Source organism: Apodemus sylvaticus, chromosome 23 (genome assembly GCF_947179515.1).
Source record: "Apodemus sylvaticus chromosome 23, mApoSyl1.1, whole genome shotgun sequence".
Taxonomy (NCBI): domain Eukaryota; kingdom Metazoa; phylum Chordata; class Mammalia; order Rodentia; family Muridae; genus Apodemus; species Apodemus sylvaticus.
In genome coordinates, this window is record NC_067494.1 from 20,691,939 (window position 1) to 20,714,509 (window position 22,571).

General features: G+C 42.6%; 1 protein-coding gene across 1 annotated transcript; it reads left to right on the plus strand.

The window, feature by feature from the left end:
• The first annotated feature begins 16,408 nt into the window (after nucleotides 1–16,408).
• Nucleotides 16,409–21,751, plus strand: Hebp2 (heme binding protein 2). The gene is made up of 4 exons (XM_052170030.1): nucleotides 16,409–16,634; nucleotides 17,098–17,233; nucleotides 17,924–18,104; nucleotides 20,972–21,751. The coding sequence occupies exons 1-4, from the start codon at nucleotides 16,533–16,535 to the stop codon at nucleotides 21,168–21,170; spliced, it is 618 nt and encodes a 205-aa protein (XP_052025990.1). The 5' UTR covers nucleotides 16,409–16,532; the 3' UTR covers nucleotides 21,171–21,751.
• The last annotated feature ends 820 nt before the right edge of the window (nucleotides 21,752–22,571 follow it).

The window sequence follows — 22,571 nt, forward strand, 5'->3', positions numbered from 1 at the left end:
TACAGCCATAAATAATTCTCCCAACCTGAGTCATTTAAATGGTGTTGGTGTTAAAATATGTACAGAATTCTCCTTTCCAACTAACTGAGAAACAGCTCTAGGATGAATGGCACCTATCAATCTCAGAATATATATACATATACATACACATACATATATATATACATACACACATATATATACATATATACATACACACACACACACACACACACACATATATATATATATATATATTCTCAGAAAGAAAACTGTTGAAACTGGGCCCAGAAGCAAAGCTAGGAGAGCGGTGTAAGTTTGCAATAGATATATCTGTACATCGAGAATGGTGTAGGACAGTTATCATCTAGACCACATTTTCAAGGGTGCAATCAAAGGTGGTACTGACACAATGGATCCAGACTTTTCAGGACCATCAGAAAGAATAAGGTGGGCAGCTACTATGTTAGATTAAAACAAAAACAAAACAAAACAAAACCTACCAATAGAACCTCATCCTAGTCTAAAAAATGGCCTTTTACCTTGCAGAAAGAAGGCAAAAATAGAAAGGTCATATATAGATGGGTATCTGTTAATATCCTGATCCAGTGTTTTACTTTTGGGGGAAGAGGATATCTACCAACAAAACTCTTTGAACATCTTTACACACACTATAATCTGTTCATCCATGTATCCTGACTTGGGAAATAGTGCCACCTGCAGGCCCTTGCTTGAATTGGAGAATCACCTGCCACCTCCACAGATGTTCAATCTAATACACCTGATCACACCAGACCAACCCTCCCACTCATGCTCCCACAATATAGCCTCATTTACATTTTCCAAAGGACACAAGTCTGTCTGTAAGCTCTAATAGTTTTTACGTCGTCTTCTACATCACAGATCCCTGCTACGGTTTCAATAAACTACACATGTAAGTGAAGGCAATACTTTGACAGTGGAGTAGATTGTTGAGCGCCTAGGCATATTCCATAGTCTCCAATTTTCATATGTCCCGAATGGATACACTAACCTGTGTCTCCGTCGTACTCACTCCCCTCTCTGTCAGATCATTACCAGTTCCCTTCATTCTGTTTTCTTTAGAGAAACTTGGCCCCCATGGGCAGGGTGCAAATAATGTTGAGAAACATCTGTGAATGAATACTTCTACCAGTGCACCACACAGACACACAGATACCAGAAAAACGACACCTATGTTCACATAGATTCCATGCCACAGGTAACCAGAGGAGATAGCTCTCTGAGTTCTTGGTAAATTACCTATATCACTTTGGAAATGCTTTCAATATGTCCAAAGCGATCCTATCCCTCTAATGTATCAGCATGCAGAGGAAGTATTCACACTCCTGATTTCTTGGTGACATCCCTGGCAATAGACTGCACTCTCTGTGTCACAGAGACATTCTATGCTCCTTCGATCCCACCCTGAATCCAGGGAGCCCCTTTGTTGCAGACATGTGATCTCCATGCATGTCTGCCTGCTCTGAGTTCTTACCAGGTGCTGACTACAGGACTCAGTTGATTGATCAGGTGTTGTCCGCATGTTTTTCAGCCAATGACCTTATCTGCTCTGACAAAAGAATAGGTATCAACCCTGAGAAAAGTAGACACCTTTCTTCTTGATCGCTGGACTATAAACTGTGTTAGACTCCGCTACTTTTGAGTGGAGATTTCCCAGGATTTGGGAGTCTTTCATTACAACAAAACTACAAGAAAAGTACTGTATGCATTCGTAAGATAATTCTGCTTCTTTGTATTATTTCAACTAGGAATCCAAGAAACTTTTCATCTAGGTCCACTCACTGTGTCCTATGTTGAAGAAAACCTCAACTTTGCTGCCTGTGACAAGACCCCCCAAAAGTATGCTAATGTCTTAGGCAATCCTGGCCACAGAAAGTTCTCCCATCTTGAGATAATGGAGTGGCTTTGGTGTTGAAGGATGTATAAGGTTCTAATTTTCAACAAAAGGAGAACCACCTCTACTGAGAATGCTCAGAGACTACAGAGCTAGAATGAGGAATGAAACAACATTCTTTGCTGGAAGAAGAGTGCGAAGCCTCAGAAACAAAAAACTTTTGACAATTGGCCCAGAGGCCAAATTCAATTCTTTTCAGTATGCAACAGCAATAACCTGACTTGGACAGTGGTGCTTGCCCCTCTCCGCTGCTATGGTCACCCTAGATTCAAGGGTCACACACAATGAAATGAGACTTCCCAGCTAGTACTGACACTGTGAATCCAGGCTTTTAGAGACCATCAGATGGACATTTTGGGTCAGCCGCTCAGTAGACAAAAATCATCCACCATTTTATACATGGCCTATTAAAAATGCCTTACAACCTGCAAAGGTAGGAAGGTTTACTCTAGAAGACACATCTAACTGTGAATACCTCCGAGGCCTTAAGTTTCTCAGTCTAATTTTAAAATTATCATGAGATATAATATGAAGGGTTTTTAATGTAAATGTAAACAGTGTATTAATCCAACAGCTGTATTTTTTAACCCTTGCTAGTCCCCAATAACTACAAAGAGAAATTGGGATTTATTTCAAGCTGCACCTCAATAGTGGGCAGTTAAATGATTTTTAATAACCACTATGCTAATCTGGGTACCTCCCCAGCCCCAGCCCCAGCCCATGATACTTGAATATTATCATTGATCTGGCTTCAGATGTTTTTTCTCATAGTGTCTTCTCAGACCCTCTCCTCCTCATGGGTGATCTGAGTAATATGTAGAGAAAGGAGTCCAACAACACTCTGGTGCCTCTGCATTACTAAGCCCTTCTTACTCAAAATAAACAAAAATGAAAACAAAAAAGCAAATATTAATAATAATAATAATAATAAACAAAGGTATCTTCATCCTGTGTGTTTTCAGGGAGCTGGACCAGATAGGAAGGATATGAAGTAAAGAAATAGGTGTAGGAATAATCCTCATATCAATAGAGGAAGTACATTTATGAATAATTCTCCCAGCAACACACACATACACCAACACACAACACAAACACATGCTCAAACCACACACACACACACAATTTATCAAATGACACCGGTGCTCAATAATGCCCATGTTGGCATGGATCGCCTGATACTTGTAAGCAGGAAATTGCCCTTTTCACTTGGGTATTGATTTTCATATCCTAAAAGGAGTTCCCCACCCCTCTAATGACAGATCCTGCAGAGCCTACTCCTCACTGTTGATGATATGCTCATTTTAGTAACATTACATTTTTAGAAAAGAATCAAACTCTCTGTGGCTTGAGATAATTTATACTCCCTCTACACCATTCAAACTCCAGGGGCACCTTTGCTGCTGACAATCTCTTGCATGTTCACCTGGGAGCTGGTTATGTAATTAAATAATCAGCTGCTGTCCACATGTTTGCCAGACAATTGTCTTACTGGCTGCCATTCAGTAAGAGACAAATACCCTGACAAGAGTAAACACATCTTCTCTGTGATACCTGTGGTATATAACGTGGGTAAGCTTGAACTCATTTTGAGTGTTGTGTCTATAAGAGGCTTCCTCCAAAGACCAATCGTTATTCCTTGCTTAACTTGGAGAAGGCATTTATTATATGTGCTTTCCTACATCTGCAACATAAGTAACTCTCTACCATATGTTCTCTTTCTTTTCAGACTGGGCTTCTTCCTTAAGGAGCAATCATATAATGCATGCTTCCTAGCCATTTCGTGGGTGTTCTTAACCCTTGCCTCTATCAGAAATTACCCTTAGACCCTATGCAACCCAGACCTCTGCTTGTGATCAGGCCTCTCCCTGGCCCCCATAGGCTCAGTAAAGCCTAAAAGGTCTATGGGGGCCACACCTAAACACAGTGTTGTACCTTGAGCGGGCTAAATAGACCTTAAGTGTTTGCCACAATTAGACCTCAACAACCCAGGTGGGGTCAATTGCTTATAGGAGTAGACTGCCTGTTGAGCTTGCTTTGCAACTCAATCCAGCTGAAACAAAGGATGGGTCTGTGGGCCCACCCTATATAACAAAACCCAGTGCTGACTATTTTTTTTTACATGTATAAAACACATTGTTTACATGTATAAAACACATTGTTTACATGTATAAAATTGTTAACAAATAAAAGATAACGGATGTGAGGTTTAATCCCTGTGTTTCTCTTCTTTAGCCTGTTAATTAGTGGGTTAAGCTGCTTTTCATACTGACCCAGCCTTACATGCCTGTAATAAATTGCACTAGATCTTGTTGTACAGTTCCTTTCACACATTGCTGGATCCTGTTGAAGTTAAGTCCTGGTTCTTCCTTCCAGCCCCATGCTCCCAGAAATAAGACTCAGACTGAAAATAAATTTGCAAATACTTTGGCCACATAGCTAGGCTCTTCCTGACTAGAACCAACCATAACTTAAGATAACTTATTTATTTATTTATTTATTTATTTTAAATTTATTGATTTATTTATTTACATTTCAAATGATTTCCCCTTTTCTGGACCCCCACTTGATGCCCTCTTCTGGTGTGCCTGAAGACAGCTGCAGTGTACTCACACATATAAAATAAACCTTAAAAGAAAAGAAAAGAAAAAGACTGGGAATTTAGAACAGTGCTGACTATTAAAACTTTGAGCCTTGATCAGAAATTTTTGTCTTAGTTTCATCCTTATGCCACACACACACACACACACACACACACTGCTCCCTGCCCACCTCCCCCGTCCTTTTTATTTTTCAGGTAACTAGTTCATCCATGGCTGCTGGACAGCTATATAACGTAAAGTAAAATACATTTAGTCCAACTTCAAAAGTCCCCATATCTATAGAAGTCTCAACAATGTTAAAAGTCCAAAGTTCAAAGTCTTTCCTGAGATGCATCCAATCACTTAACTAATCCCCAAAGCAAGACCAGCTGGGCAAACTCCAAACTCCTCATCTCCATGTCTGATGTCAAAGCAGTCTTCAGATCTCCAATTTCTTTTTCATCTTTGTTGACTGCAACAAACTACTTTCCCCTAAGCTGATTCCACTCCCTGTTAGTTAGCAGCTTTCCTCAGCAGATAGACCACGGCTCTGGAATCTCAACATCTTGGGACCTCCAAGGCAACTTCAATGTTACAGCTTCTCCTTTAAATGTCTAGGATCCACACATAATCTTTTGGGCTCCTCTAAAGAGCTGGTGTCACTTCTCCAGCTCTGCCCTCTGTAGTACCCTAGGCTCAGATTGATCCACTCTACTGCTGCTGCTGTACTTGGTGATTAGCCCATGGTTCTGGCATTTCCAATATGCTGGGGTCTTCTACTGCAACTAGGCTTCACCAATAGCCTCTCATAGGCTCTCTTCATGGTGCCAAGCCTCAGCTCCTTTGCATGATCCCTTCAGTCCTGGATCACCCACTGCAACTGGGGCTGAACCTTCACCAATGGCCTTCCCTGGCCTCTCATAGTGCCAAACCTTAGCTGCTCTTCATGACCCCTTTATGTCTTCAAAAGCAGTACCACCTGGGTGACTCTTACACATTACCAAGTACAGCTGCAGCACGAGGTACAACCTTGGCTATCTCTGGAACACATTACTTTGTGCTCTCAGAAAACACCAGATTTCACCTCAGTGATGCTGGTCTCTTCTTAATCACCGCTAATTTCTTAGCTCCAGCTAACTAGCATCAATTGTCCCAGTAGTCCCTTCTATTTTTCACTCTAAAGCTAGAGCCACATGGCCAAAGCTGCTGAATTCTGCTGTTTGCCAGAGCCAGAACATGGCACAATTGTTGTATTACATTATCACCAGCTTTCTGTTTTCCAACTCCTTCACTACCTAAGCTTGACTGTCCTGGATCTTGCTTTATAGATTGACCTTGAACTCAAATCTGCATTTAATCCTGGGATTAAAAGTGTGTACCACCATGCCTGGATCTAAGTTTAGCTGGGTGGGATCTTGCTCCAAAGTCCCACTCCCTTAATCTGCTATGTCCTAAAACCGAGGATTCTGCTCCATTTCTCTTCCTGGTGCCCCTTTAATACTCAAACCATATATTTTAAATTTTTCCTTTCTAAGCTTGCTCAAAATGTTCTTCATAATACTTAACCAGAGAACAAAGCCTCTCTACTGGACTTTTTTGAGACTTCCTTTGTCAATGCAATTAATATAAATCTCTTTACCTTAGCCTCAGGTAGACTCTTTAGACAAGGGCAAAAGCAGCAACATTCTTCAATAAAACATCATCAGAATTACCTACAGAGTTCAAGCCACTAATATCTTCCATATTCCTACTAAGATATCCCATTAAATTCCAGTTAAAGTCTTCCACAGCTTTCCAAATCCAAATTCACCAAATTCACATTTTTCCAAACAAACGTATGGTCAGGTCTACCATAGCAATAACCCAGTCCCTGTCTCATCTTCTGTCTCAGTTAGGGTTTCCATTACTGTGAAGGGACACGATGGCCAAGGCACCTCTTTTTTTTTTTTTTAAAGCTTTATTTTCTTTATCTGAGTACACTGTAGTTGTTGTTCAAACACACCAGAAGAGGGCATCCGATTCCATCACAGATGGTTGTAAGCCACCATGTGGTTGCTGAAATTTGAACTCAGTACCTCTGGAAGAACAACAGCCAGTGTTCTTAACCACTGAGCCACCTCTCCATCCCAGCCAAAGCAACTCTTATACACGATAACATTTCATTGGGGCTGGCTTACAGGTTCAGAGGTTCAGTCCATTATCATCATGGCAGGAAGCATGGCAGTGTCCAGGCAGACATGGTGCTGGAGAAGAAGCTGAGTGTCCTACATCTTGATCCAAAGGCAGCCAGAAGTAGACTCCCTCCTGCAGGCAGCCAGGAGTGTCTCTTAAAGACCACCCCTATAGTGACACACTTCCTCCATCAAGGTCACACCTATTCCAAGACCATATCTCCTAATAGTGCCATTTCCTATGGCCCAAGCATATTCAAACCACCACAATAGTATACAGAAGTGAAAAATTCCACCAGAGAATTCCTACAGCTGATAAACACCTTCAGCAAAGTGACTGGATACAAAATTAACTCGAAGAAATCAGTCGCCCTCCTTTATAAAAATGATAAACAGGCTATGAAAGAACTTAGGGAAGCTAAACACTTCACAATAGCCACAAAGAATACAAAATCTCTCCATGTAACTTTAACTAAGCAAGAGAAAAATCTGTCTAACACGAACTTCAAGTCTCTGAAGAAAGAAATCGAAGAAGATATCAGAAGATGGAAAGATCTATGACTCATGGGTCGGTACAACTAATGAACCCAGTTCATCTTACCAAAAGCAATCTACAGATTCAGTGCAATTCCCATTAAATTCCAACAAAATTCTTTATAGACCTTGAAAGAACAATTTTCAGCTTCATATGGAAAAACAAAAAACCCAGGATAGCTTAAACAATCTGTACAATTAAAGACACTCTAGAGGTATCACCAACCTTGACCTCAACCTTTACTACAGTGCAATAGTAATAAAAACTGTATAATACTGGTATAGAAAGAGACAGAATGATCAATGCAATCAAACTGAAGACCCAGAAATGAGCCCACACACCTATGGACACTTGATTTTTGACAAAGAAGTGAAAACTATACACTAGAAAAGGGAGAGCATATTCAACACATGGTGCTGGTTTAATTGGATGTCTGTGTGGAGAAGAATGCAAACAGATCCATACTTATCACCGGGTACAAAGGTCAAGTACAAGTGTATCAAAGACCTCAACATAAAACCAGATACACTAAACCTAGCAGAACAGAAAGTAGGGAATAACCTAGAATACACAGCTATAGGAGATAGTTTCCTAAACAGAACACCCATAGCCCAGTCACTAAGATCAACACTTAATAAATGGGACCTCATGAAATTCCAACGCTTCTTCTATAAGACAAAAGACACCTTCAATAAAACAAAACAGTAGCCTACAGATTGGGAAAATATTTTCACCAACCCTACATCTGACAGAGGGCTAATATACAAAGTAGATAAAGAACTCAATGGAGACAGACGCCAACAACCCAAATAGCCCAATTAAAGAATGGGATACAGGGCTAAACAGAGAATTCTCAACAGAGGAATCTCTAATGACTGAGAAACACTTAAAGAAATGTTCAAAGCCCTTCTTTACTTATCAGGGAAATGTAAATCAAAGTGGCTTTGAGATTCTACCTGACACCAGTCAGAATGGCTAAGATCAAAAACTCATGGAACAGCACATGCTGGTGAGAATGTGGAGCAACCAGGAACACTCCAACATTCCTAACGGGAGTGCAAACTTACACAACCACTCTGGAAATCAATTTGGCAGCCTCTTAGAAAACTGGGAAAAGTTCTATCTAAAGATCTAGCTATACCACTCCTGGGTATATACCCAAAAGATGTGCCGCTACCCTGCAAAGACACATGCTCGACTCTGTTCATAGCAGCTTTATTTGTAATAGCCAGAAACTGGAAATGACTTTGATGTCCCTCAATTGAAGAATAGATAAAGAAAATGTGGTTCATTTACACAATGGGATACTGCTATTCAAAACAAGAGCATCATGAATTGTGCAGGCAAATGGATGGAACTAGAAAATATCATCCTGAGTGTAGTAACCTATATCCAAAAGGACATGTGCAGTATGTACTCCCTTTTCAGTGGATATTAGCCATAAAGTCCAACATAACCACACTACAATCCACTACCAAAAGAAGCCAAATAACAAGGATGTCCCAAGGGAAGATGCTTGAATCTTTCTCCAAAGGGGAAATAAGATCAGTGTTGGGGGTGGATGGAGGGAGAGAACTGGATGGGACATAGGATGGGGAGGAGAATGTGACAGGGATGCCAGGTGTAGGGAAAACAGGGGAGAAAAAAGGAAAATTGGCAGTGGGCAGGTGGGGGCATCCTAGGATGTGGCAGAGATCTGGGACAGGGAGGCTCCAGAGAGTCAATGGGGGTGACTCTAGTAGAGACTCATAATAGTGGAGAGGCTGAAGTGGCCACCTCCTGTAGCCAGGTAGGACTCCTGATGAAGGGATAAGGACAGGAACCCAACCACAAAATCTTTGACCCCAAATGCATCTGGCCTACAAGATGTATGCTAACAAAGATGGATTAGAGAAGGCGGGAATAGCCTACCAATGACTGGCCCAGATTGAGACCCATCCCATGAGTCAGAATCAATTCCTGACACTATTAATGGTACTCTGTTATGCTTGCAGACAGGAACCTAGCATAAGTATCTTCTGAGAGGCTCTACCCAGCAGCCAATGGAAAGAGATGCAGAGACTCACACCCAAATACTAGATAGTGTTTGTTCAGTCTTGTTCAAGAGTTGAGGGAAGGGTTGAAGTACCTGAAAAAGATAGGACTCTACAGGCAGACCAACTAAGTAAACGAATTTGGTCCTTGGGGGGGGGGGGGTCCGCAGAGACTGAACCATCAACCAAAGATCACACATGGGCTGGACCTAGGCTCCCTGCAGATATATAGCACATGTGCAACTTGGTCTTCATGCTGGTCCCCCAACAACTGGAGCAGGGGCTGTTCCTGAACCTGTTGCCAGCCTACAGATCCCATTCCTCAGACTGGGTCACTTTGTCTTGCGTAAGTGGGAGAGGATGCACCTAATCCTGCAATATCTTGATATGCCAGGGTGGGGTGAGACCCGTGGGGTCCCCCCCTTCTTAGAGGAGAAGGAATGGGGAATAGGGGGCAGGATCTGTATGAGAAAGGCAGTGGGAGGAGTGAGGGGGGCTGATATTGGAATGTAAAGTGAATTAATTAATTAACGGAAAAATGTATTTTCATGCAATCCTGGGCTAGTTCCATACCACTAATTCTAACAGTCTCCAGTAGAAGGGCCCCCTTTCTGGCCAAGGTGGGATGAGTCTTTGATCTAGTAGCTTCAAAAAGTCTGGTACAGCTGTTTCACACGGTCTTCTCTCCGAGCTGCATCTTCAAGAGCCAGAGAAATCAACTTCAGGCTGTCACATAATTATCTCAAGGGGACTATAGAGTGGTGATGTGGATAGTTGGTTCTAGCACAAGAGTAGTCTGACTGACTTTTAAATGATTATGACTATTTCTTAAGACAGTTGGCTCAGCAAGAGAAAGTTTAATGGCTGCTACTGGGGAGGTCAAATTGTCCCACTGCTAATGTCTTTTCTTAGAGGAAAATCAACATCAGATATATAATATATAGTTATAAATTTATTATTATAAGCTTATAATATAAAGTTATAAACTCATCATTAACACTGACAGTGATTACAACATTTTTCCATTTTTATGTGAAAATGTAATACATGTATTCAGTGTACCACTCTTTACCCTGCTCCTCCAAGAATTACATCCCCCTCTTAACTTTATCTCTTCCTTTCATAATTAATTAATTAGTTAAGCCCACTGAGTCCAATTAATGCTACCCATGTGCATGCAGACATAGAGCTAGCTATCCATTGGGGCATGGCATCCTAACAGGAGCCGTACTCCTAAAGAAAAGTGGCTCTCCCTCCCCAGCAGCCATCAGCTTCCAAAAACCCTCAGCTAAAGGTAGGGCTTAAAAGCCACCCCCCAAAACTACAGCAGATAATGCTCTAATAATGCTTTATACCTGCCCAGTACCCATGGGAAAGGGTCTTTCCAGAATGTCTCAGACAGGTATTAGGTGCAAGGACACACATTATATTCTTTTTTTTTTTTTTTTTGGAGAGGGGGTGGGGTTACGACAGGGTTCCTCTGTGTAGCTCTGACTGTCCTGGCACTCACTCTGTAGACCAGGCTGGCCTTGAACTCAGAAATCCATCTGCCTCTGCCTCCCAAGAACTGGGATTAAAGGTGTTCACCACCACTGCCCACCACACATTGTATTCTTATTTAAATGTTGACTTAACTGGCAAACTCTCAGTGGTGGCTTGAATATGCATAGCCCTGGGAGTGGCACGATTAGGAGGTGTGACCTTGTTGGAGGAAGTGTAGCCTTACTGGAGCAAGTGCGTCACTTTGGGGGTAAACTTGGAGACCCTCCTCCTAGCCACATGGGAAACAGTCTTCTGTTTGCCTTCAGCACAAGATGTAGAACTCTCAGCTCCTCCTGTACCATGCCTGCCTGAAAGATGCCATGTTTCCTGCCCTGATGATAATGGATTGAACCTCTGACACTGTAAGCCAGCCCCAATGAAATGTTTTCCTTTATAAGACTTGCCTTGTCATGGTGTCTCTTCACAGAAGTGAACCCCTAACAAAGACATCCTGGTAACACTAATTGCTCTCACTCCAAAAAAAAAAAAAAAAAAAAAAAAAAAAAAGACTTGAAAAAAATTCACATTCACTAAATTATTAACAGCTAAGGAGTAATTGATCAAGAAATAATTCTAAACAAATAAGACTGAGAATGGAAAGGAATATAATCAAACCACTGAAGAGAATGTGTACATCTTAGATACAGCAAAGCAGAAAGTATCTTTAAGGCATTACCTTAGGAAAAACCCATAGATTTTATTCATAAAAGGCTATCTTATATAACCACCATGCATCAGGACAGAACATGCAAAGTAGTAGGTTAAGATATAACTGTTATTTCTTCTTAAAATCCTTGATAATCACAGAAGATGAATATCTGTAGAAGCTATTTTTCTTGTTGCTGATAAAAAAGCAACTTAAAAGAAGGTGTGCCTCAGCTCACAGTTTGAGAAAACAGTTTATCATGTGTCTTAGTCAGGGCTTCTACTCCTGCACAAACATCTTGACCAAGAAGCAAGTTGGAGAGGAAAGGGTTTATTCAGCTTATACTTCCACATTGCTGTTCATCACAAAAGGAAGTCAGGACTGGAACTCAAGCAGGTCAGGAAGCAGAAGCTGATGCAGAGGCCATGGGGGGATGTTTCTTACTGGCTTGCTTCCCCTGGCTTGCTCAGCCTGCTCTCTTATAGAACCCAAGAATACCAGCCCAGGGATGGCACCACCCACAAGGGGCCCTCCCCCCTTGATCACTAATTGAGAAAATGCCCCATAGCTGGATCTCATGAAGGCACTTCCCCAACTGAAGCTCCTTTCTCTGTGATAACTCCAGCCTGTGTCAAGTTGACACACAAAACCAGCCAGTACAATTGACCCTTTGTCAACTTGACAAACAAATTACTATTAAGCCTCAACCCTTACTTTCTTATTCATCCCCCAAATCTAAATAACTTTAAAAGTCTCACAGTCTTTACATATTAAAAGTTTAATCCCTTTAAAATGTCCAATATCTTTTAAAATTCAAAGTCTTAACTGTGGGCTCCACTGAAATACTTTCTTCCTTCAAGAGGGAAAAATATCAGGGCACAGTCACAATCAAAAGCTAAACTCAAACTCTAATGGTTCAATGTTTGGGACCCAACTCACGATCTTCCGGGTTCCTCCAAGGGCTTGGGTTACTTCTCCAGCTCTGCCCTTTGTAGCACACAGCTTGTCTTCTAGGCTCCAGCTGCCTGTACTCCACTGTTGCTGCTGTTCTTGGTGGTCATCGTATGGTGCTGGCGTCTCCAAAACACTGCTGTCTTTAACTGTAACTAGGCTTCACCAGTAGCCTCTCATAGGCTCTCTTCGTGGTGACAAGCCTCTGCTCTATGCATGACCCCTTCAAGTCCTGGGCCATCAATTGCAACTGAGGCTGCCCCTTAACCAATGGCCTTCTTCGGCCTCTCACAGTGCCGAGCCACAGCTGCTCTTCATGACCCCTTCATGCCTTCAAAACCAGTACCACCTGGGTGACTCTTACACAGTACCAAGTCCAGCCACAGCACAAAATACAACCGTGGCTATTTCTGGAACACAGCCTCTGTGCTCTCAGAAAACACTTCCCAGAAGATTTCACCTCAGTGATGCTTGTCTCTTCTTAATCACTGCTAATTTCTTAGCTCCACATAACCAGCATCAATAATCCCAGAAACAAAGGTTTGCTTCAGTGGTTCTGGTATTTTGTTAATCACAGCTGATTTCTTCAGCCCCAACTAAGCAAAACCACAGAATTTTCACAATCAAAACATGGCCACTGTAAGAGTCTTTAATTTTCCCTCTGAAATTTCACAAGTCAGGCCTCCATCTTCTATGCTGTTCTCAACATTATCTTCCAAGCTCCTACACAACATCCCACAGAGCTCTTTACACCAAATGGATCATGTAGCCCAAAGTTCCAAAGTCCTCCCCAAAACATGGTCAGGTTGTCACAGGAATACCCCACTATGCTGGTGCCAATTTGTCTTAGCCAGGGTTTCTATTCCTACACAAACATCATGATCAAGAAGCACCCCTCCATGGCCTCTACATCAGTCCCTGATTCTTGACCTGCTTGAGTTCCAGTCCTGACTTCCTTTAGTGATGAACAGCAGCATGGAAGTGTAAGCTGAATAAACCCTTTCCTCCCCAACTTGCTTCTTGGTCATGATGTTTGTGCAGGAATAGAAACCCCGACTAATACATCATGGTAGGGAGGATAGGCTACAGGAGCATCGGGAGGCTGGTCAGATTATTTTCACAATTAGAAAGAAAGCAGACAGAAAGGGGTGGGGCTATAAACTTCCAGACATGCACCACGAGAGCCATTCCTCTAGTCAGACTCTGCCCCCTAAAGTTCTACAACCTTACAAAGTAGTGCAACCATCTAGGGACCAAGTATATATAAGAGACATCTAGGGAGCATGACTCGACATTTCACATCCAATCCACAACAGCATCTACTTGTATAAATGAAAGAGATTCAATGTGGCTGAATCATGTACCCAAAACCACACAGCCAGGAAGTAACAGAGTCTCAATAAAAACATATATTCTTAAGTGTGAATTTTAGTTAAGAAGGAAGCAACTTCTTGTCAATTGGTAGGGGAGTGACTGTTGTTGTAGTTTGGATAAGAATGGCCCTCGTAGGCTAATATAGTGACTGCTTAGTCACCAGGGCGTGGAATTGTTTGGAAAGATTAGAAGGATTAGGAGATATTTGTAATAATGGGTATGGTAAGTAGAACAGGTATGGACTGCAACACAGAAGCGTGGCTTCGAGTATATTGTACTCTGAGGAGCGGTCTATGGAACTGAGGCTACGAAGGCACAGGAAAGAGTTCCAGCTCTCTGCACTTGTCTATTAAATCCTCATGCCTGAAGAAACTAAAGAAAAATCTTAATTAGATTCAATATCAGACAATTTGTAAAACAAATTACAACCCAGGAATGGGGGCATCATCTTGAACATACCATAAATGAATAATATAATCACACGAAGATAAGATTTGCATAGTTGTATTGATGTATGTATCATATTATGAATACAAAGTAATATATTTTAAAAAGTATAATCTACTACATGTACTATATGAAAAATCTTTCATGAGGACAAATACAAGCTAAGAGTCCAGAGAGCCAACCCTAATGTTAATATATAGCCGAATGTTGTGAGACTTTATATCATGTCCAAATGAGAGAGTCACCTAGACCAGCATTCCTCAAACCATGATTCATGATTTATGCATGGTTCGGTTCATACATCATGCATAAGGTAAAATAGTATTGGCCATGAATTCAGTGCTATGAATCAACAATACTCATATTTAATAGAGAAGCTTTCTACATGAATGTTTTCATATACATGAAAACAAGTCAGGTGCTGATTAGTTGACAAAAGTATTGTGGCCAAACGCTCATAGGAACTTACTCTGCATTGCCCTATAGACAAGGCTTGGGATTCACCGATCTCAGTACTCATGGGGACTGTGTAAAGTGTGACTAGCATGGACAGGAAGATCTTCTAGCTATAGTTGCTGTTGAAAGGTGCCTCGCACTCCCTTCCCGAGCTGGGATTTACTGTGGAGATGCCATGGAAGAAAGGAGGCCCACTGTGCTTTCATTTTTCATAGTTAAAGAAATACTTCATAGTGTCACTTAAAACTTTGGTTACGTTAAAGCCAATAGGATAATTTAACCATAACTTATCAGTAAGAGGCATAATTATTTTGTAATAGAGCTATGAAACTTGACTGTTCTAATCAAGTAGTGATGGTGCATGTCTTTAACATCAGAACTTAAGAGACCCAGGCAAGCTGATCTCTTTGAGTTTGAGGGCAGCTTTGTCAACAGAGTGAGCTCCAGGACAGACAGCTAGGGCTATATAGAAAAACCCTGTCTCAAAGAAGAAAGAAGAAAAAAGAAGGAAGAGGAGGAGGAAGAAGAGGAGGAGGAGGCAGAGGAGGAGGAGGAAGGGAGGGCTCAGGAGGAGGGGAGGGGAGTGAGAAGAGGGGGAGAGGAAGGGAAGAGGAAGAAGAGGAAGAAGAGGAAGAAGAGGAAGAAGATGAGGAAGAAGAACAAGAAAAAAAACAATCACTTGAATGTTCTAGATTTTATTCAACTTGTGCTAAAATATAATCCCACTAGTTTGAAACAAAGCCTTGCTTTTCTTCTGCTTGTGCATCTAACTGATCACCACTTTCAAAGATAGAAAGGCAACCCAGTCACCTACTGGCAATTCTATGAATTGTATATTCTGCAAGTGTTAACAGCAATGTCTCCAAATTTGGCTTGCTTTTCTGAAAATCAAAAGGTCTGCCTCCCAAACAAAAGATATTCTACAGATTAAAATTAAAAAAAAAAAAACATGTTGTACATTACTTCCTTTTTCTCGCTAAAAAAAAAAAAAAAAAAAAAAAAAAAACACACACACACAATAAAATATCGTCTTCCCTAAAATAGGTTTGGCTTAATGCTGCTTGTGTTATAATGTTAATTTTGGTCCCCAAACCTGCTCACACGGATGTCTGCATGAAAGACACTGACCCCAGTTGGCTCCGATTTGGTAAATAAAGATGCCAGAAGCTAATGGTTGGGTAGGAAGCAGACAGCTCAACCCCACCCCACCCCACCCCCACACTACTCTCCCCAGAGACGCCGGGTCTCCATTGATTTTCCACAATGAGCAAACCTGAAAACTGTGGGCCCTGGCGGCCCTTCTTGTATACATCGGTTTGCTGATCCCAATTTGGATCTGCAGCAGGAGTCAGAGTGCTAGCTGCTAGTAGTCTTGGAGCTAAGCTGGAAAGTCTTGGGGCAGGCGATTCTCTGTTGTGACGGTGGGGAGGAAACTGATTTCGCAGAGGCGCTGGCAGCGTTTGCAGACTAGGGAGAGGCGCCCTGAATGGGTGCCCGGACTGGTTCCACAGAAACCGAGCTAGCAGCCGCTCAGTCCTCCGCCCACCACTGCCCACAACAACTCTGCAAAACAACGAGCTAGGCGGCAGGGACTCTGCAGAGGGCCGGGGTGACCCGGGGCCAGCCGGCGGATCCTGATCAGTCTAACCAGCCATCTGATCAGGACCGTCCCTGCAGAGGGGTGTGGCCGGGGCTGGCCGGAGCCCCAGGCTGGGACTCGGCTCCCTTAAGATCGCGACGCCGCCTTGTGGCTCAGACCGAGAATGTCCTACGAGCCCGCAGTGAGGGCTGCAGGGCGGTGCGTGCGCCAGTGGGGAGGGGACTCAGAACAAGGTGGCCGGTGAACACCGACCGGGCGCGCCCCTCGCAAGCTGCCCTTACCCATGGCAGAAGAGCCGGAGCCAGACCTTGGGGTGGCCGAGGACTCAGAGGAGCAGGCCATGGAGATGCCGAGCTGGAAGGCTCCGGAGGACATGGACCCCCAGGTAGGCGTCTTCTAGGGCCCGCAAAGATCCATCTGGGCTACTTTACTGTGTACTGTGATATGAAGAGTTCCCTAGAGTTAAGTGAAAAAAAAAAAGTACTATTTTCTGTCCTGTGCAAACCAGGAGATGCGTTGTTTAGCTGACCCCAGGAGAAAGCTATACATCTTCCTGTCATGGGGCGGGCGGGGCAGGGTAGGGAAAAACTGGTTACTACACAGACCCAGCGCTTTCTGATTTAAGAAATGCTTGTGACCTTAGGGCAGTATCTGCTCCCTGATCCCCGTATGGAAACTTCAGGAGACTCCATGCTTGTCCTATAGAACCGGAACCTCAGGCTAGACCTATGGGGGGAGGGGCAGCAGCTCCTTCGCAGGCAGTCTCCTGGATTGCTCTCACCTCCTGATGTTCATGAGTTGCTGATGTTCACGAGTTGCTTCTCAAAGTTTTCTCTGTACCATTTTAGCCAGGAAGTTATGAGATCCGACACTACGGACCAGCTAAGTGGGTCAGCACTTGTGTGGAGTCTCTGGACTGGGATTCAGCCATCCAGACTGGTTTCACAAAATTGAATGGCTACATTCAAGGCAAAAATGAGAAAGGTAAAAGTAGCCTCTGAGATTACTGAGTTTTAGCCTACTGAAGAAATCTGTTTTGTAATAGACGAATAACTGGATGACTGAAACACTAATGTTTTTATTCACGACTGGCTCCAAGAGCCTTGGTGTAACTATGAGTGTTGCTCGGTTCCGCTTGTCAAGGTCTATACTTTGCTCAGTTTTCGCTAGATGAAATGGGACTCTAACGAGGGAGAAGTCGTTTCCTGTGCCAAATGCCTCTAATAATTAGTGACTGGTAGTGATATCAAGGGACAGGAAAATGTGCAAGGGCATGAGCCTCAAGTCACAATTTTGTGTGTATGTGTGTGTGTGATTTTGCAAGTCTCTCAGCCTTAGGACCACAATTTCTGAGATATAGAGAAAAATAATTAATTGGCCCATATTTTCTGTGATTTCTTCTTTATATTCAAAAATATAGAATTTATTAACCCAAGAATACCACACTACAGAAAATGTTTAATGTAATGTGTCATTCCACCACTACCCCTTTATTTAAAAAAAAAAAAAAGATGAGGCATCCCAAGGGCATGCATATATATATATATATATATATATATATATATATATAAAATGGTACTGTGAAGGAAATCAAGAAATTCACATAAGATAGATTAGAAACTTTGTATCAGCCATGAACACGCTAAAGTTGCTTTCATTTTCCTCATGGCGTAGAGATGAAAATTAAGCTGACAGCTCCGGTGACAAGCTACGTGGAGCCCGGCTCAAGTCCTTTCAGCGAGTCTACCATTACGATTTCCCTGTACCTCCCCTCTGAGCAGCAACCCGATCCACCCAGGCCTTCAGAGTCCGATGTCTTCATTGAAGACAGAGCTGAAATGACGGTGTTCGTGCGGTAAGCGGTAGATAATTCACAGCCGTGCTGACTGCCGGCCTGCTGGCTGTTGGTTTTACCGTTGTGCATTCACCATTTCGCAAGCTTTTCACCCTTCCATAAGGACAGTCTACTATATTTCACGATGTTTTCCTACTGCCTTGGTTTTAAAATGTCACTGAAGTCTATTGCAAGATAGAATCAGTTATTGAGAAATCTATTGTATACCTTCCACATACAAAACACACCACAAATGACATCACTCAGAGCACAGGACTGTCCTTTCTTACAAAATAGATAGACCTGAACAATAATGCCTTCAAGAAACAGCATATGGTGTCTGTCCATGTCTATTTGGGATGCCACAACAAATACTACAGACTCTGTGGCTTACCACAAACACAAGTTTGCTTTTTATAGTTCTTTCTAGAAGCTAGGTTCAAGTTCGAGGCACTAACAGTTTTAGTGACTGGCTAGGGACCATTTCCTGATTCATATAGGCACCTTTGACCCTCTTTCTTAAGGATGATGATCCTTTTCCTAAGAGCTCAATCCCCCAGGATCTAAGCCCCACCCAGAGCTCTTAAAACTATCCCACTCGTGATTAGGAGTTTGATATGATTTTGAGAGAGACAAGCATTCAGTCCACAGCATTCTGTCCCTAATTGAAGAAACTCCGTGCCTTTCTTACTTACAAACAAATGCACCCAGTCGCATTTTACTAGCCACAGAATTTTGGCCTGAACTCAAAAGACTCATTTAAATAACATCCAAATAAAATCTGGCTTGAGACTCAAAGCATGACTTATCTCAAAGCAAATCCTCTTTAGCTGTGGGCCTGTAAAAGTCCACCAAGCTATGGTCTTCAGTGGTACAACAGTGTGTGACTTGGAAGGGAGGAACATCTGCCTGTCACATGGAAAATATGAGAAGAAAAGGTAATGGGCCTCAATCGAGGCTTTAGATATCTTTCTTGACTCAAAGCTCAGCCTGCCAGGGTCTGTTGGAATGGAATGGAATTGGACTTCCAAAGCTCTCCTGGACAGGAATTGGGCCCTCGATTCCCAACATATCCTAATCTCGGGACTTTGGGTACCTCCACCCCCAGAAAAGCTGTCATGTTTAGAATTACATTGTAGATTCTACCAGACTACAAGTGTACACAGTCACACTTCTAATCTGGTGTCCCCTCTGCCACAGTTCCATTAGGGAAGGCTGCAGTGGGGAGCATCTGGGATGGCCCAGCCCTCGATATTGCCCTCTGCCAAAGTGCATCTGGGTATCAGGAGACATTGCTGAATAGAATTGACCTGGTCTTCGCTCTTCTTTGGAGGCTCTCGTCAAGGGCAGCCAGACTGTTTTTTTTTTTTTTTTTTTTTTTTTTACATAGGCACATTTATAATAACACTTATACCAATGAAGCATATTAAAAATACCTTTTGCTTCTCTCCCTTAACCTTCTGAGTAAAAATTCACGGTTCTTACACGTCCTGTACTTCTGCGGGTCAGTGTGCTAGTGTGATTTTATCCCAGGATACTTTATTTAAAAAATTATACTTTTTTTATTTTATTTTTTATTTTTTACACTCCAGATTTTATTCCCCTCCCTGCCCAACCTCCAACTGTTCCCAAGGATACTTTCATGTGTGTTTTTTATTAAACTTTTAATCTCTTTCCCATTCCAGCCTTGTGGCAGCTCTATCCCTCTAATCTGTCCTGTCTCTTGGCCTCTGTTCATATCCAGATCCCAGCAGGTTCCTTTCTGCTCAGTATCTTGTTTTGTGATCCCAGAAAGTCATCAGCTGCTACGTAATGTTCTTGCTTCCGGCTTTGGATCTGCTTTTAGCCCAGATTTTCTGCCTCCCTCTGACAGTGCTTTACAATTTTGTCATTTCCATTTTTTCTTTCTTTGATTGGGAAAAGCATTCTTCTCAGAAGACATCCATTAGCCTGGACTGAATCCTTAGGATGTCTCTGGGCCCTTTGGTCCTCTGTGTTTAGAGAATGCTGTCAAAATGTTGATCTCATCCGCTGGGCTATGAATGTATAGACACCAAAACCATATGGTGTTTATCTGTAACCCACTGTGTACTCTTTGACCCAGAAGAGGAAGAAGGAGGAAGCATTTTAGTGAATGTCTGACTTGGTGTGGACACACTCATGATACCAAGCACTTGGGAAGCTGAGACAGACGTTAACTTAAGCCCGAGAGTTCAGGCATAACCTAAGCAACTAAGACTCCATCTCAAAAGTATGCAGCAACAATAGCAGAACAAATGACACACAACCCAATGAAGTGAGGCTTGATGGTGCACTTCCGTAACACGAGCATCGGAGTGGGTGAGTTAAGAGGATTGTGAGTTTGAGGCTTGCCCCAGCTACACAGCGCTTCTAAAGGTTGCCTGGGCTATATAGCAAGACTCTCTGCTGCATGGTGACTTTCAGAGAGAATTGCATAGGAGAGAACAAAGGACGTTAAAAGAAAGGGGTGAGAGAGAGAGACAGGGGACTTGGCTGTGGAAAAGGAACAAGCATGTGAGGGGCTTTTGAATGGTTCCCTAAATTTCAGCACTGGTATATTTCTGGGAAGTTCCCAGGAATGGCACTCAGGCTGTATCCTAGACACCCACAATGTACATTTTCAGAAGGTTTTAGGGTGAATTTTGTAGATATTAGTCCACACGGGAAGATGTAAGTTCCAAATCTGTCAAAGGATGGGACTTGATTGTCTTCCTAGGTGAGCTATCATGAGTCTAGGTATGAAGGTCAGTGGCTGCCTGAAAGCCACTTCATCCAGCTGTCAGGGCCCCAGAGCCTGCTGCTCACTTCAGATCATCGTTGCTATCTGTAGTAAAGTCACTCATGTGCAATCGCTTTCTAGTCCGTAGGTCATTTGACGGATTCTCCAGTGGCCAAAAGAATCAAGAACAACTTTTGACGTTAGCAAACATTCTGAGGGAAGAAGGAAAGGTTTTCAACGAAAAGGTCTTTTACACTGCAGGCTACAGCAGTCCTTTCCAGTTACTTGATAGAGATAACGAAGTGTGGCTTATTCAGAAAGATGAGCCCTCCGTCGAGAACACATAAGGAAACAAAGACACGAAGAAGCAGGGACGGACCTTCTGCTGAATGCAGACGCTGACAGCACTCATAGGTGACGCGTGTAGTGGCTAGCACTCTGCATCGTGCTTCTTCCCAGTGTGCCTTTGTAGTAGCTTTATTTAGATACAGGGTACTCAGACAAATCTGTAAGTGGGTCATCACTCAGGTGACCTCCATTTCTAAGAGGATCCCAGACAATGCCGTGGCATTTCCCCCTTATTGGCCTATCACTGTTATCTCGCCTCTCTACGCAGCTTTGCACACCATTTGAATACTCTCCCTTCCTTATAACAGCAGTGAAAATGGTAAAGATGTATTCTGTGTAGAAGTAAATTATGTTGGCTACAAAAAAAAAAAAAACCTTCCTTGCCTCCACTGTTGAGTTTTTCCATTGGATCCGTGTCCTCATCCAACTGCTGCTCCCTGAACAAAGGAAGTTCTTACCTTAACATGTTGACAAAATTTGGAGGCAGGAAATAAATTCTATAAGATGAGACTGCCTACGCTACTTGACAGGTGTGCCTTTTGAGGAAATATACAGATACCCAATTGTAATATTCACTTGAACTTTTGGTTGGTTGGTTGGTTGGTTGGTTGGTTTTTTGAGACAGGGTTTCTCTGTGTAGTCCTGACTGTCCTGGAACTCACTCTGTAGACCAGGCTGGCCTCGAACTCAGAAATCCACCTGCCTCTGCCTCCCAAGTGCTGGAATTAAAGGTGTGTGTCACCATTGCTCGACTCACTTGAATTTTTAAAGTACTATGTATAGTCCTTCTAGAGGTTGTGTGGAAATTGTCTTTCCATGGGTGGGTTGCTGCATAATCAAGCCTTGCCTCCTTGCACTGTCTAAATCTTGTTATTGGGAAGATCAAGTCACACTCGGATCCCTGGCGGCTGTTATAGAAATGGCTTTCAGGTTAATGCAGGCTCCTGGGACGATGGCTCTGAGAAGAGAGAGTAGAGCAGGTTAGACCTTAGGAACCTCATGATAATTAAAGCTGTTCACGAGTAACATAGTTTCCACTTCTGTGTAAGCAGAGACCATAAAGTCGACTGAGGGTCAGCAGATAAAGCTAAAGGATAAAGCTAAAGGAGACGTGAAATCCCTCCAACTTTAACGTTAGGAGGTATCTTTGTAAAATTAAACTCTCTAGATCAGCGGTTCTCAGTCTTCCTAATGCTTTAATACAGTTCCTCATGATGTAGACCACAACCATAAAATTGGTTTTTTTTTTTGCTACTTCTTAACTGTAATTTTCTACTGTTTTTGAACTGCAGTGTAAATATCTGTTTTCCAATGGTCTTAGGCCATCCCTGTGAAAAAGTCGCTCAGCCCTAAAAGGGATTGCAACCCAAAAGTTGAGAACCACTGTGCTAGCAACATCT